The 12,793-nt window shown below is 37.5% G+C and overlaps 1 protein-coding gene across 1 annotated transcript in view; it reads right to left on the bottom strand.

Annotated features, from left to right (window-relative positions):
• The window catches only part of SEMA3E (sema domain, immunoglobulin domain (Ig), short basic domain, secreted, (semaphorin) 3E), a gene marked incomplete at its 3' end in the record, with an annotated part of 120,574 nt that extends 112,992 nt beyond the window's left edge, over positions 1-7,582 (bottom strand). Inside the window, exon 1 of the mRNA XM_010148799.1 lies at positions 7,442-7,582. Coding sequence (XP_010147101.1) covers positions 7,442-7,556 — 115 coding nt within the window. The remainder of the gene's footprint in view (positions 1-7,441) is intronic.
• Between the last annotated feature and the right edge of the window lie 5,211 nt (positions 7,583-12,793).

The following is a 12,793-nucleotide window of genomic DNA, read 5'->3' as shown; positions in this document are numbered from 1 at the left end:
CTGGTAAACTTCATTGATTGTGTAGTACGGAGTGAAAGACGTAATGGATGGCACTTCCACCAGGCAAATGAAGTTTCAGTCTGAAACATTGTACGCATTCAAGGACAAATCTTAGGTCATTATATGTAACTGGAAAACTCTCTTCGACTTTTAATAAGAGTTGAGAAGATTCCGATTGATAGAAGAGATAACAAAGCATACCAAGTACTATATTGAGACAGAGTAGCAAGACATGACATAAACAACTACCAATTATCTACTTTCATGTGATGTTAATAAAAGTAATTTAAAGATGAAATTCAACTTTTATTCCAACAAAAATTATTTTTCAGCTATATGAGTGATCCAAGCTTTGCTGCTATTGGCTACACACACAGTCTGCATGTCATGCCAGGGCCAAGATGTTTGGCAGGCATCACTTTGTTGACATCTTTGTGGTTACAAACCTCTTGTACATACTTGCACAGAAACTGTAAAAGGAACCTTTGACATGCTATTATATTCTGGAGGTCTTGCAAATTAAATAAGAATGAGAGTAGACCAGAAGAGAAGGAAAGATTCATCACTAAAATATATTCACCTAGAGTACTGAGGCTAAACAGTGTGTCAGATGTCCAACTGTAATGTGCCACAATCCACAAATCCTCTGAAAATGTCTAGCATCAAGACATGTCATGGAAAAATCCTGAGGGAAAACAGATAAACTCTTCCTGGTGTTTTTAATGTTGTTAAATGTTAATGTCTTAAAAAAATAAGTATCTCAAAACATTGTTGCTTAGGGGATTTTCTACAGGCATGAAAATCATCACAGGGTAAGGAAAAAAAATACATAATGATTAATTTCTGCTTTACATTGTTTTGAAAAGGGGGAAAAAAATCTTTAGACTGCTATAAAAGTTTGTCGAAGTGAAGCAGCATGAGTTTAAGAATATCAGTTTATAGCTTCATCAAATCTAACAGAATATGCTTAAAGGAGATAAATAAGCTTAAATAAGAATTTGTAGCCTTGAGGATCATCATAAGAACTAAGAGCAAGGGAAAGAAGAATTTGTCAATGTGAGATGATAAAAGTGAAGAAATAATAGATTGGTAACGTTTGTTTTTGAAAGTGCTCTGAAAGAATCATGATGGTTTTATTAATTTTAATGGATGTAATAAACGCATTCAGTTCCTCAAACTGAATCTTGGTGATGGTGATTTACATTTTTCATCAATTTAGAGGTGGAGTTAAGTTTTAAAACTTCTAAAATGCTGTTTCTTTAAAGTTATTTACGGCCTTTCTTTATGGGAGTTTGGAATATAGCTACATTATACTACAGTCTTTTTATAATTCAATATTGAAATTATTTTTTACATTTAACATTTTCTTTCATGTTTAATCATGAATCCTCAACTGAATATCTAAATGCCAAACATTAACCAACGCAAAACATTTTAAATGGTATATTCAAGTTAAGAGGGCTTTCTTCCATAAAACAAAGATTATTATCTTTGTCCCTTTAGGCTATGAATTTCTTTAAGAAATGAAGATTTTTCTAATTAATGCTGGGTAGATGCTATAATTTCATCATATTTGCCTAGCTACATGAAGAAAACCAGGGCAGCAGTTTGAATAACATTTAGTATTCTCATTGCACACTTTTAGAATATTTACTGACAAAGTTTCTCAAAAGGCCAAAACAGATGCTCACCCTTGCACAGCATACTGAAAATCATACAAACAGCATTAATCCTGTTTTTATTTAAGTAAAATACAACACTTGCTTTCCGTGAAATAATGATGAGTACAATATCTGATGAAGAGTTTAAAAAAGCAGATGGTCTTATCACTTTGAAAGCAGGGAGGTAGCTGCACAGAAGCAGCAGCATGCAGGATATTCTGGTCTTGCACCTTCAGATGGTACTTAGTTCTTTAAAGCAAAAGTAGGAAAGTGATTGATGTTACGCAGCAAACAGTCTGCTTCTTGAATCCCCGGTGGTGGTGCTTATCACTTCAGAGTTCTGCTACAGCGATACTTACAGAAGCCTTTGTCAACAAAATGCAGTTATGGAAGGAACTAGCATGAATATCCTGCCAAAAAAATTCCTGTCTTGTTGAGTAAGTCCCCCTAGGATTACTTGGATGTACTCCTGAACTTGCTGCCAGTCACCTCTTGTAATGTGGATGAATAATAAACCTAAAGCTTGTCCTGATGGTAAAAAAATCAGTTGTCTGTCCAGTGGGAGCAGGATACAAAAGCTCTCCTACCCCACAGGTAGCCTAGAGGTATTTGTGTAGCTTTCCCAAAGATATTTCTCTGCTGACATTAAGTTCTATGTGTCCTCGAGAATTTGGGTAAGAAGAGACTGCTTTTTCCAAACATTTGCGATTCTGGTTATGAGCCCCTATATCTAAACACATTTAGACCTAGAGCAATAACACAACATAATACAGGTCTTTGGTTCCTAAACCCTTGGAATTATACTGTTCTTTAATTCACTGTAAGAAAAATCCAAACTTCAATCTGTTGCATATGTACACACAAATTTTATACACACACATATATATGTGTATATACATAATCATCTATCATTTTTTTATTCAGACTTCTCTGGACTATGTGTAAGCATAGACCACAAGCCAAATCCTTATTCTGGTACAAGTACAAGGTGGTTTTTTTTACATAGCATGAGTTAACATCTTTCTTGAATTTGAATTTGCCTCTGTAGGAAAACTAATATTTTCTAGGCATTTAAAACCAAAATTCTACTGCAGTGAAAGCTGCTAATAATAGAAAACATTTTTGTGCATGAAATTGAATCAGTCATGATTCAGTTATGGGTTGTGTGGCTAGTCATTAATTAGCCATGATTTATGAGGTCAGGTGATTACTAATTGTACTATACTTGCATTAAATCTCTACTTGCTTCAGAATTCACAAATGCCTGTCTAAAAATTCCCTTTGTTATTTAATTTAGTCATTAGTCCCTGAGTAAATTTTGCTGCCACCTAGCTAGAGGACAGACACAGTAAGGTATCATGGGTGAGCATGATGAAATACTTAGTGTTAAACTGAATTCTAAATTACAGCTATCAAGAAAGTTAAAGTAGGTATGCTGAAAGTCCGGCTCCTTTATATTTATATTACACATTCTATATATTAAAATCTGTATATGAACACAGAGAATATCACTTTTCTTCTGCAACATTTCACCTCTCCCTTCTTTAGTTGTCTGCTGCTATTGTGTGAAATATTTATGCTTGGAGAACAAATTTTCTGATCCAGATGATTTCCTTCTATATTCATTCTGCTCCTTCTGCCTGCTGCATCTTGACTCTACTACAGAAAGTAGCAAGCAGTTCCCACAGCAGGTAAAAGGTGGATATTTGGTTAAATAAGATGGGCACAACTGGTACTTAACCATACCTTTTCCAGACAACAACAGTGTGCAGTGCATAGCTACATAACCTGAGATCAGGTGATGCCAAAATCCCTCGTCACGCAAGAGCAATATAAATGGGTAAAACAGAAAACAGATCCCTCAAGATCTGCAAATCTCTGCACATAACAAAATATACCAGATCCCATTGCAGCAACAAAATCATGCAGACCACTGCAAGGGCTCAGCCTCTCATTTTCATACCTTTGCTCTTTACCATATTCACAAACTGGGGGGGCGGGGTGAGGGGAAACCCACCCAAAACCCAAACAGTTAGAAACACACTGCAAACTATGTGTAATGCTCGAATTACACAATTACATCTTTCATGGGCTCTTCAGGCCTACATACTTCTAGTGTGGCTCTGTTAGACTTGTATAAATATATCCCTCCTGTCCTCTGGAAACCCAATCCATTTCAATCTCTAATGTAAATAGTTTCTTTTTAACATGCAGTGTGTGCTGATTTCACCTTAATTATATACTTCCCATTGCGAGAACTCAAACTGTGGGATACTGGGAAAGAATTTAAGCAGCAGCCTATAAAGAACAGGGGCTGAAGCTTGGCTTCCATTAACACCTCATTAGGCAGAGCCTGTATTGTATGTAAAATGAGCTAATGATTTTTAAATGTAGTTGTCAACCTATAACTTAATAATGTGTACATTTATTTCTCTGTAATACTGAGCAAGCGATAATATAATTTTATCTCTACAAAGCAACGTGAAGCTATTGGAGTATGTTATCACCCCAAGCAACATCTTTGTTGGTCATCACCAAAGCCTGACCTTTAGTGTGACCATACCACTGAAACCACAAGTGGTACTAATTGCAGTGTAAATTTTCTGATAGACACAAGCTGATGGTTTGAGGAAAACACCTTCAAGTCCTGTATATAAGTATAATTCAGCTTACTAAAAATTAAGTTAGAACCATAAAATGACTGTTAGGTAGTTGCAGGATTAATTCCAATCCCATATAAAGGAATGGCAAAATTATCATTTTTGAGTTTACTGTGAATAAAGAACATCCTCTAACTTACAAAAAAATCACCATTAGCTTGACAGGTTTAACAGTAGTTCAAGAATGCAGGACTTTCATTAACTCCCACTGAAGCCAAGTAAATGGTCATAGAGTCAAACAGGAGTTCTACAATATATCCCTTAATTGGCAAGGGGATTGTGGTATTCCTATCCATCAGGTGACCCCTCTGTGCAAGGGTTAGGACCTGATCTTGTTGCAGTAGTTCTGGAAGCATGTGTGCACTGCAGGTGAAGCCTCGTGTGCTGTGAAAGCAAAAAGTTCTCATTCACTGCCAGTTCCCTATATTTTCACTGAGCATCACTTTTAAAGATAAAAAAGAAAAAGAGAATTTTTTGAATTTATAAAAATCAGAATCTCTTTTTCTAATTTCTGGAAGCCTTCTCTTGGCTCTTTAAAGTCACAAGATTTTTAAACAGACAGTTTTAAATACTTCTTCCAATACAGAAAAATCTCATGTTCATAAAGCTCATCATACTCATCACAGAAGCTTTTAACTTACCAGTCAGCACTAGCCTATCTTGCAGCGGCCTGAATCCCAATTAACCACTGGCATCCACAGTTACAAAGTGAGGCAGAGAGCAAGTCTACTTACTTTCATGTTTCAGGGTCTTTGCAGTGAAATTTCTAACTGAATTTACAGCTACTTCACAGTAAAAATTTACACGTATGGGTTTCATCATCTGTACCAAATGGCAACTCACAGGATAGGGTGGAGCAGCTTTCTAAATAGGGTGTACCACTGCCACCTCCTCATTACCCCAAGCCTAGCTGGTACCCACAGCAGCCTCTCTCTGCAGTAAATGCAATTAAGATGAGGGACCCTCCTGCTGTTCCTGTTTGATTAGTGAATACAGCAACAACATTTACTCATTGTCTTCATGCTTGGTCACTACATTCTTCTGGCTGGGAGGATTGCAATAGCTGTTCCCAGGGTGCAGACAGGTATGTCATTTCTAACCTTTGGCTTGGAACACGTGGTCATGCACTCACTGACTGCAACACAGCTTGTAAAATCAGTCACGTTTCATAAGTGTGAAAAATGTGAGGGTATTGTACACGGTGAAATATAAGATGGTGATGTGTGTATTCATGGTAGAGAATTTACTTGAGCCAGATCTTCCTGTGTCATTGGATCTGAGCAAACTGACATCAGGCAGGGGAGGTTTGGCCCTCTGTGAGAAATGGGTGTTTTAAAATCTCCTTGAACATATCAGAGTTATGATGTGTTATGGCCAAATGATTGGCTCCCTGCTGAAAATGGAAGTAGTATGCAGTGAAATGTACACTGATTCCAACCAGCGGAAACACAATTATTTCTACAAGTGAGCACAGAAGCAGTTAATAGTCACAGCACCATAGTGGGGACCTTGCCAAAACTGGCAGCTAAACCAAAGTACTGAACCAACGTAGCCGTAGGTCTGCCTCATTTACTGTGCTTTTCTCATTTCCCTTACCCCATCACATGCTAACAAATAATAATGATAGCTTTAATAATTATACCTAGAAATAGATCAATGTTCAAATGCAAATTTTCAACAATAAGATATGTGAAAGGATTATATAATCAGTATTTGTCACTCATTCCTACTGTACTCTGAAACCATAGGTTAAAAAAGAAGTGATTTATATATTAAAAGGGATCATACAATTTATTTCACCAAGAGCAATAAATTGTTTACTTACAAGACAGCTTTCCATGACAAATCTTACTTTCTTTAAAATGTGTTTCACTGCCCTATAAAAGCAAACCCCATTTCTTATAGCTTCCTAGCAAAACATTCAGACCAATTATCCTATTCAGCTTGTCTTTTCTTTATAATTGGTAATTTAGCTTGCTATATAAAACACAATTAAACCTTGTTTAGACTAAAGCCATCTACACGTGGAGCTGTAGCTGATGCTATTCTTAAATTTTAGCCATACTTAAAATAGATATTGTAATGTACTTCACACTGATGCAGCTTAGTTATCACTTTCATAACCACAGAAAGTTCTTGAGTAAATTAACATTTGCTCATTCCCAACTATGTCAGCAAAAAACATTTCCTTTTCATCTTTGCATAAGAGGTAATCTAAAAACATTACTGATTGGCCAATCATAAATTTATCTTGCACACATACATTTTTTCACTCCTACTGTAATAACTGCCTGTCATATATTTCGAAGTACATGATCTACAAATGTATGTACTGCTGCAGAGAACTGAAATGTCATGGTTGTGCATGGGTATTTTTATACACACACAGCATTAAACCCAAATCATAGGGAAGAGCTTAAATCATGCAATCCAGAACTGAACAAGGAGATACTCTGAAGGGGCTGAGGAAAAACCATTCATGCTTCAGGTAAACTGAAACTTAAGTAATTTAACACAGAAAACAAAGCTATAAGTACTCTACATACTTGTGTCAGAAAAAATAACATTTTTTTGCTTTGGGTAACTCAGTTAAACTGCAAGCAGACTTACACTGGCAGTTAGTCATTTTAATTATAGTGTGATGACACTTGCTAGTTTAGAAAATGAATCATATGGTTGCACAGGAATTCAGTCTTTTTCTCTTAGCTATATTTGTAGATAGATAGAATTCTAAAAGTGAAACAGACATTTAATTGTTTAAGGATTACTTGATGCATAAGAGTATATTTATTCAGCAATGATTTCAGGTTATCTTCCCCATTTCTCTCATTACAGACCAGAAATCCCTTTTGCAGCGTGGAGGCTAAGACAGCATGACAAGTAAATCTAACACGCTTTCAGCTAAAAGAACATTTCAGTAGCCTCAAATCATCACTGTTAGTGCTTTAAATCTTCCTGAATTCAGTAAACTTAATTATGGATGCAGTCTAGTACAAGGAAACAGTTCACAAGATTTCTGAACAGGAAAGGACCATAATTTAACCCCAATGCAACACTTTCAGTGAAGTCAATGAACTTGCATTAGCATAAAGTCTTTAAAAACCTGACACACTGACCTACCTTTATGTGACAGACGTAACCTTGGCTGCCTCGTATCTGTTGCATGACATCCCGTCGGTACCTCTAGTAACAAGCCATATAGTGCCAGGAATAAAAGGTCCTGGGCAGATGCCATCCTGCCCAAGATCAAATTCTTGGGCTCTTCACTTAACTGCTTCTGTTTGTTTGTTGTTTTGCTGGGTTTTTTTAAGGCTCCAAGTTCCAGTCCTAATTTCCCAGTGCAGTAAGATCTCTCTCTTTGGTCAGTTTGTGGGGTATCTCTATGGGAAATTCAACGTTTATCAGAGAAGCACACAGCCTCAGCTAGCCATTTGTCAAGCTGTGCAAATGTCATGTAAAAATATTCCCTCCCTAGGATAATTGTTTATAAAGTGCGAGGACATTCCAAGGCGTTACTCTGCAGTGTTGTGTCTTGAGCTCTCTTTAGTAACTGCCAGTGGATTCAGGAAGAAGCTGTATTTTCCGTCCCTCCTGCAAGGCAATTCATTCAGAGAAGGAGGGAGGGAAAAAAAAAAAAAAGGAAGAAAGCACCCTCCTCCTTGGTGCTCTTCAGAACTCAGCCCCTTGCTCTGACTTGCCAAACAGCTAGTTTTAATTCACCTTTCACCTTTGCTAATTAAAAACAAGAAGTGCCATTCCCTCCTGGAGTTGCAGGATCCACCCAGTGGGAAAGCCGGGCTGTCAGCCTGCTCTATTTACTGAGAAAGTTCAGCGAGGGTTGAGGCAGTGTACAGCACTGGCTGCTTCTAGGAAGCATTTTAATCCACGTGCCGTGCACTGCTTCCTCAATTGCTTCATGATTTCACGATTTAAAGCATCAGGAGAAGGGTCAGAATTCCTCCCGTCCCTCCCTTTCAAAAAGTCATTTCAGCTTTTGTTTCCAGCTCTGTTTTAGAGGAGGATTAACCCTTGAATTAACTATTTAAGTACATTATCACTTAGAGTCATCAAACAGCATGCTACTAAGTGGATTAGAATAAAAAGATTCCAGTTTTATATCCTTTCTTACTTTAAAGAAACAGGTTCAGCTTTTTTTTTTTTTCTTTTCTTTTTTATTTTTCCCCACTGTGGCTTCTCCTCATTACATTTTAAATGTCTGTAATTCTGGAACCCTAGGTTTATCTATAGAGGTCTATCAGTAAAATTACTTATCTGACTAGATGCCTGTAGGATTGAGCAGTATTAAAAAAAAAAAGAAAAAGCCCAAGCAAAGCACCGTGATAACTTGATAAACAGCATCAGATTTACAAGTGTCAAGCAGCTACTCCCTATATTGCAACTAACAAATACCAGATAACTTAATCTCTCTTTCACATAATTTGTAACAAAAATATACCTTTGTCGAGAACTAGATTTTTGTACATTAAGACTATAGATCTATGTCTGGAAGTCATTAATTAAGGAATAAAGTTATCTGTAATAAAGATCTCATGCATGGAGTCATTTAGAATTTTGTGATGTGCATTTTAGTCATTACGTTGTACTTTTCTTAATGGGAGGCAGCATCAAAGTCGTGTTATGTCTTTCTAGGTCTCATTGTTTTACACAGAAAAAGAATCACAAAGAAAAAAAAGATGAAAAATCATATATGCATTTGACAATAATGCACTGAAACAAGTTTGGTAGCCAAAAAAATATAGTATCTGGAGATAAAGTTTTAATAAGAAATTTCTGTATTCTAGCAAATTGAAAGAACACAGTACAATAATACAGTGAAATGCTAATAATTGTAATAGCAGGATACATGGTGGGGAGAAGACAGATCTGTTCAAGCAGAATAAAAAATAAGAACTACTAGGACAGAAAAAAAATTGCAACTTTGGTGAAAAGGCTGAAGTAGATCATGAGAGTGCCCGAGGACTCCTGGAGGCTGTATAATCAGGAGTGGGGAGGAGGTCATGTCTACCTGTTAGTTCTGCAATAGCAGGTCAGGTACCCGTACCTGGGCTTGCTTTAAATCAGCTGGAAACTGTGCCAACAGCAAATAAACCGCAGGAGCAAGAGCTAAATCACACAGCTATTTGTTCCATTTCTTGCACAGCACTGACGGTTGCACTGAATTTTAAGCTGATGTGCCGGCTCTCTGACAGTAGCTCAGCATGTGTACTTGAGACATTGTCAGTGGAGAAGGTATGTAGGCTCCGCCTGCAAGCACTGACCTCAGCATGGACAAGTTTATCATCTACCCAATAGGTTTGTTGTTATTGGCACCTTTCTGTAGTACTGAAACGTACAAATGTTCTGTGTTTGACCATTAGAGTCTCTTGTAAATGAGCATGATCTGATGCCTGTTGAGGTTAGTGAAGGCTCTCTTAAAATTTTTACTTGTCTTTTGATATGATTCTTGATATGATATGAGTTCTTACTGAAATATTTGCATTTTTCTTAAAAAAAATTAAGAGAATTCTCAGAGTTCTTCTTTCTCAGCATAAGTTAAACATAATTTAAACATTTCTGACTTTGAGATAGTCTAAAAGGAATTTTTTCTTTAAAGGATCCTGATATGGGAAACCTAACACTAGTTCAAATTTAATGTACGAATTTTCAAAAAGGATACAAAAACTCTAAATGTGAGAGAACTCAACAATGAATAAAGCAAACATTAGTGCAAAGCCTAAAATCTTGCCTGTCTCTAGATCTCCTCTTGAAGCTGTAGTAGGGTCTTATGTACTAACTTTCCCAGGCTTCAGCTAAGATTGTAGATGCCCCACAGACTGAATAGTTAGACTTCAGGTATCCTGAGACAGTACCAAAAAGTTAGTATGACAAGTTCAGAACAATTTCTCCAACTATAACATTCTGGTTTCATTTTCCAGTTGGCAAAAGAGAACGTGGGAGGTCGAAGGGACGAGGAAGCTACTGGAAACCGTGGGCCTTATTTTGTATTTAGATAAGATGTAGGGTGCAGCTGGTCTATTCAAACAAGACATACATAGAAATAAGGGCAATTCCCCGCCAACGTGAGCTTACAGGCACTCACATGCGTTTCTAACCCCATGCATCCCCAGCCATTACACAGCTCCTGGCACAACGTGACCCAGAGCTGGAGCTCCAGTAGAGTCAGAAATACCTGAACAAGCTGATTTTCATACTTGTGCCCAAGAACAAAGCTTTTCTGTCAGAAATCTGATTCTCAAGCAGGGTGGGCTGTGCGGGTGCCTCCGGCTCCTTCCTCTGCCTGCCAAAGGAATGGCTGCCGAGCGAAGGTGCCGAGTCAGGAGCTGGAGCTGCCGCTTGACGTTAAGGCTTTGGCTGTCAGCAGGAGGTGCCGGCATGGGAATGCTGGGAGTGGCTGCTGAGCATGGGGAAAGGTGCCTGCCCTGAAAACAGACCTAAAAGAATAGAATGGGAAAATTCACATATCAGTATATGCAGCAGACTGATTTTTTTTTCCTAAGAAAACTTAATGTTCTTACAGGGTGAATCCTCCATTTTTCTCAAATTGCTGTTTAAGGATTGCTAGCCTTACACAACAAGTTTGGATGCAAAGCAAGTAGTGGAAAGGTACAGACAATTTCAAGTCAAGAGAAACATGCAGCCTCAGGCGAGGCAGTCAAGCTCTTTGCCTCAACAAAATTATTCAATTAAATAGGCATACTGTCTTGCCCCAAGGGGTGTTTTGAAAGTCTTCTTCCTAAAGGATTTTAAATAGTAGGTAGGAGGATGGCAACAAAGATGTTCAAATATTAGGATTCAGTCTTAGATGAGTACAAACACAGATGCCCCAGGGCTGTGGAGTCCGCATGTACTATAGTAATGGGTCTCTGAAGAGTAAACAAGGTGGGTTTACTGCTTATTTTCTACTAATAAGCAAACACAACAGACCTCTGTGAAACCTGAGTTTCTTTCAGTGGTAAAATCTCTAGCTAAGTAAATGCTGACAAAAAATCATGCCTGGAAACCTGTATGTAAAGTCTATTTGAAAATTCAAATACAAATCCTGTAGTTGATAGCTGGGGTAGAATCCCTATAATTACACTGTTCCAAAGAGGAAGATGACAGACTTTCTTAATAGAAAAGAAAAAAAAAAAAAAGGTTGTCGTGCACATTTGCATTCTTTATGTACAATAAAGAAGTCTATTAAAAGAACTACAAATTAATTGTGAACTGCTATGCAAAGTCTGTGAACCATGGTTTGATTTGCTACAGCCACTGCAGACCCAGAGCAATTCTAATGAAGTCATTGAGCCTGTAAATATAAACACCTTAACACAAAATACTTCTGACATATTGTGTGAACTGGTTTAAGTTTAACTGATAGAGTGAAATGTAAACGCAGGAGCACGATATAAATAAGTAGATCTGCAGCTACTAACACCAGTAACAAATTCTAAACATTATAACTATAAAGCAAAATGAAGTGTTTAGAAAAGTCAAAGCTGGGGTGGTCCAAGAATTGCCATAACCATAACTTAAATCTAGGTTTAAAACTTACAAGTCTGCCTCCTTCTTCTGATGACAATACACTGAGCCAGGGAAGGAATTCGTTCTTTCTTTCTTTATTGGGCTATGTTTGCAGATCAAAAGAAGGCATTGCAACCCCAAGAAGAGTTGTGTGGCTTTCACTGAAGTTCAATGCCTATACTTGCATTAGAACTGTAACCTGTGGTAGCTGTATTGCACAGGTAACCATATTTTCATTTATTTAATAGACAAAGCCTTAAAAAGCACTTAAAGAACTTCTCTTACAGTACTTCATTGGTAAAGCTTTTTTAGGTCACGACTTACCCACTGGGCATAACAGTTCTTATTGACAACGTCAGCTTTCTATCATACAGAAGTCCTTACAACAGATGAAGAGCTATATATCATGTAATTGTTATCTCTGTCTTATCTCTGCCTTTGAGGTGGGAATTCATGTCTGCTCCTGTTTCCATGACAAACTGGTAACTGGCTCTCTTGCATCAGCAGTACTGGAAGAAACAGTAACACAACGGCTCATCATTGTCATGGTGCAAGTACTACAGCCTCGTAACTCCAATCAACCCATAAAAAATTCTGTGGAGACATTAAGTAAGCATGCTGACAAGACACAACAAGAACATGAAAAAGCAGATCCAACAGGTGAGTAATCACTCAATAATATCTTCTGGACTCTCTCTCAACGAAAGGAGCAGAACTACTGCTTGGATGACCCCACTGGCCCTCGTGAGGATATGCTAACTGATAGCAGAAGAATGTTGCCAGATCCTGTTTGATATAAGGAAATAACAGGAAATAATAATAAAACTTGGTCCTCATATGGAATTTTCACATTAGAAATATTTTAGGTCTTTGCTTTTGTCTGCAAGAATTGGATTCTAACCCCTGTGTGAAAGTAGATGTGTTTATATGTAATGTCTCCTGGATGGG

This window comes from Eurypyga helias, unplaced genomic scaffold (assembly GCF_000690775.1).
Source record: "Eurypyga helias isolate BGI_N326 unplaced genomic scaffold, ASM69077v1 scaffold913, whole genome shotgun sequence".
Taxonomy (NCBI): Eukaryota; Metazoa; Chordata; class Aves; order Eurypygiformes; family Eurypygidae; genus Eurypyga; species Eurypyga helias.
This window is presented reverse-complemented; position numbering and strand designations above follow the sequence as displayed.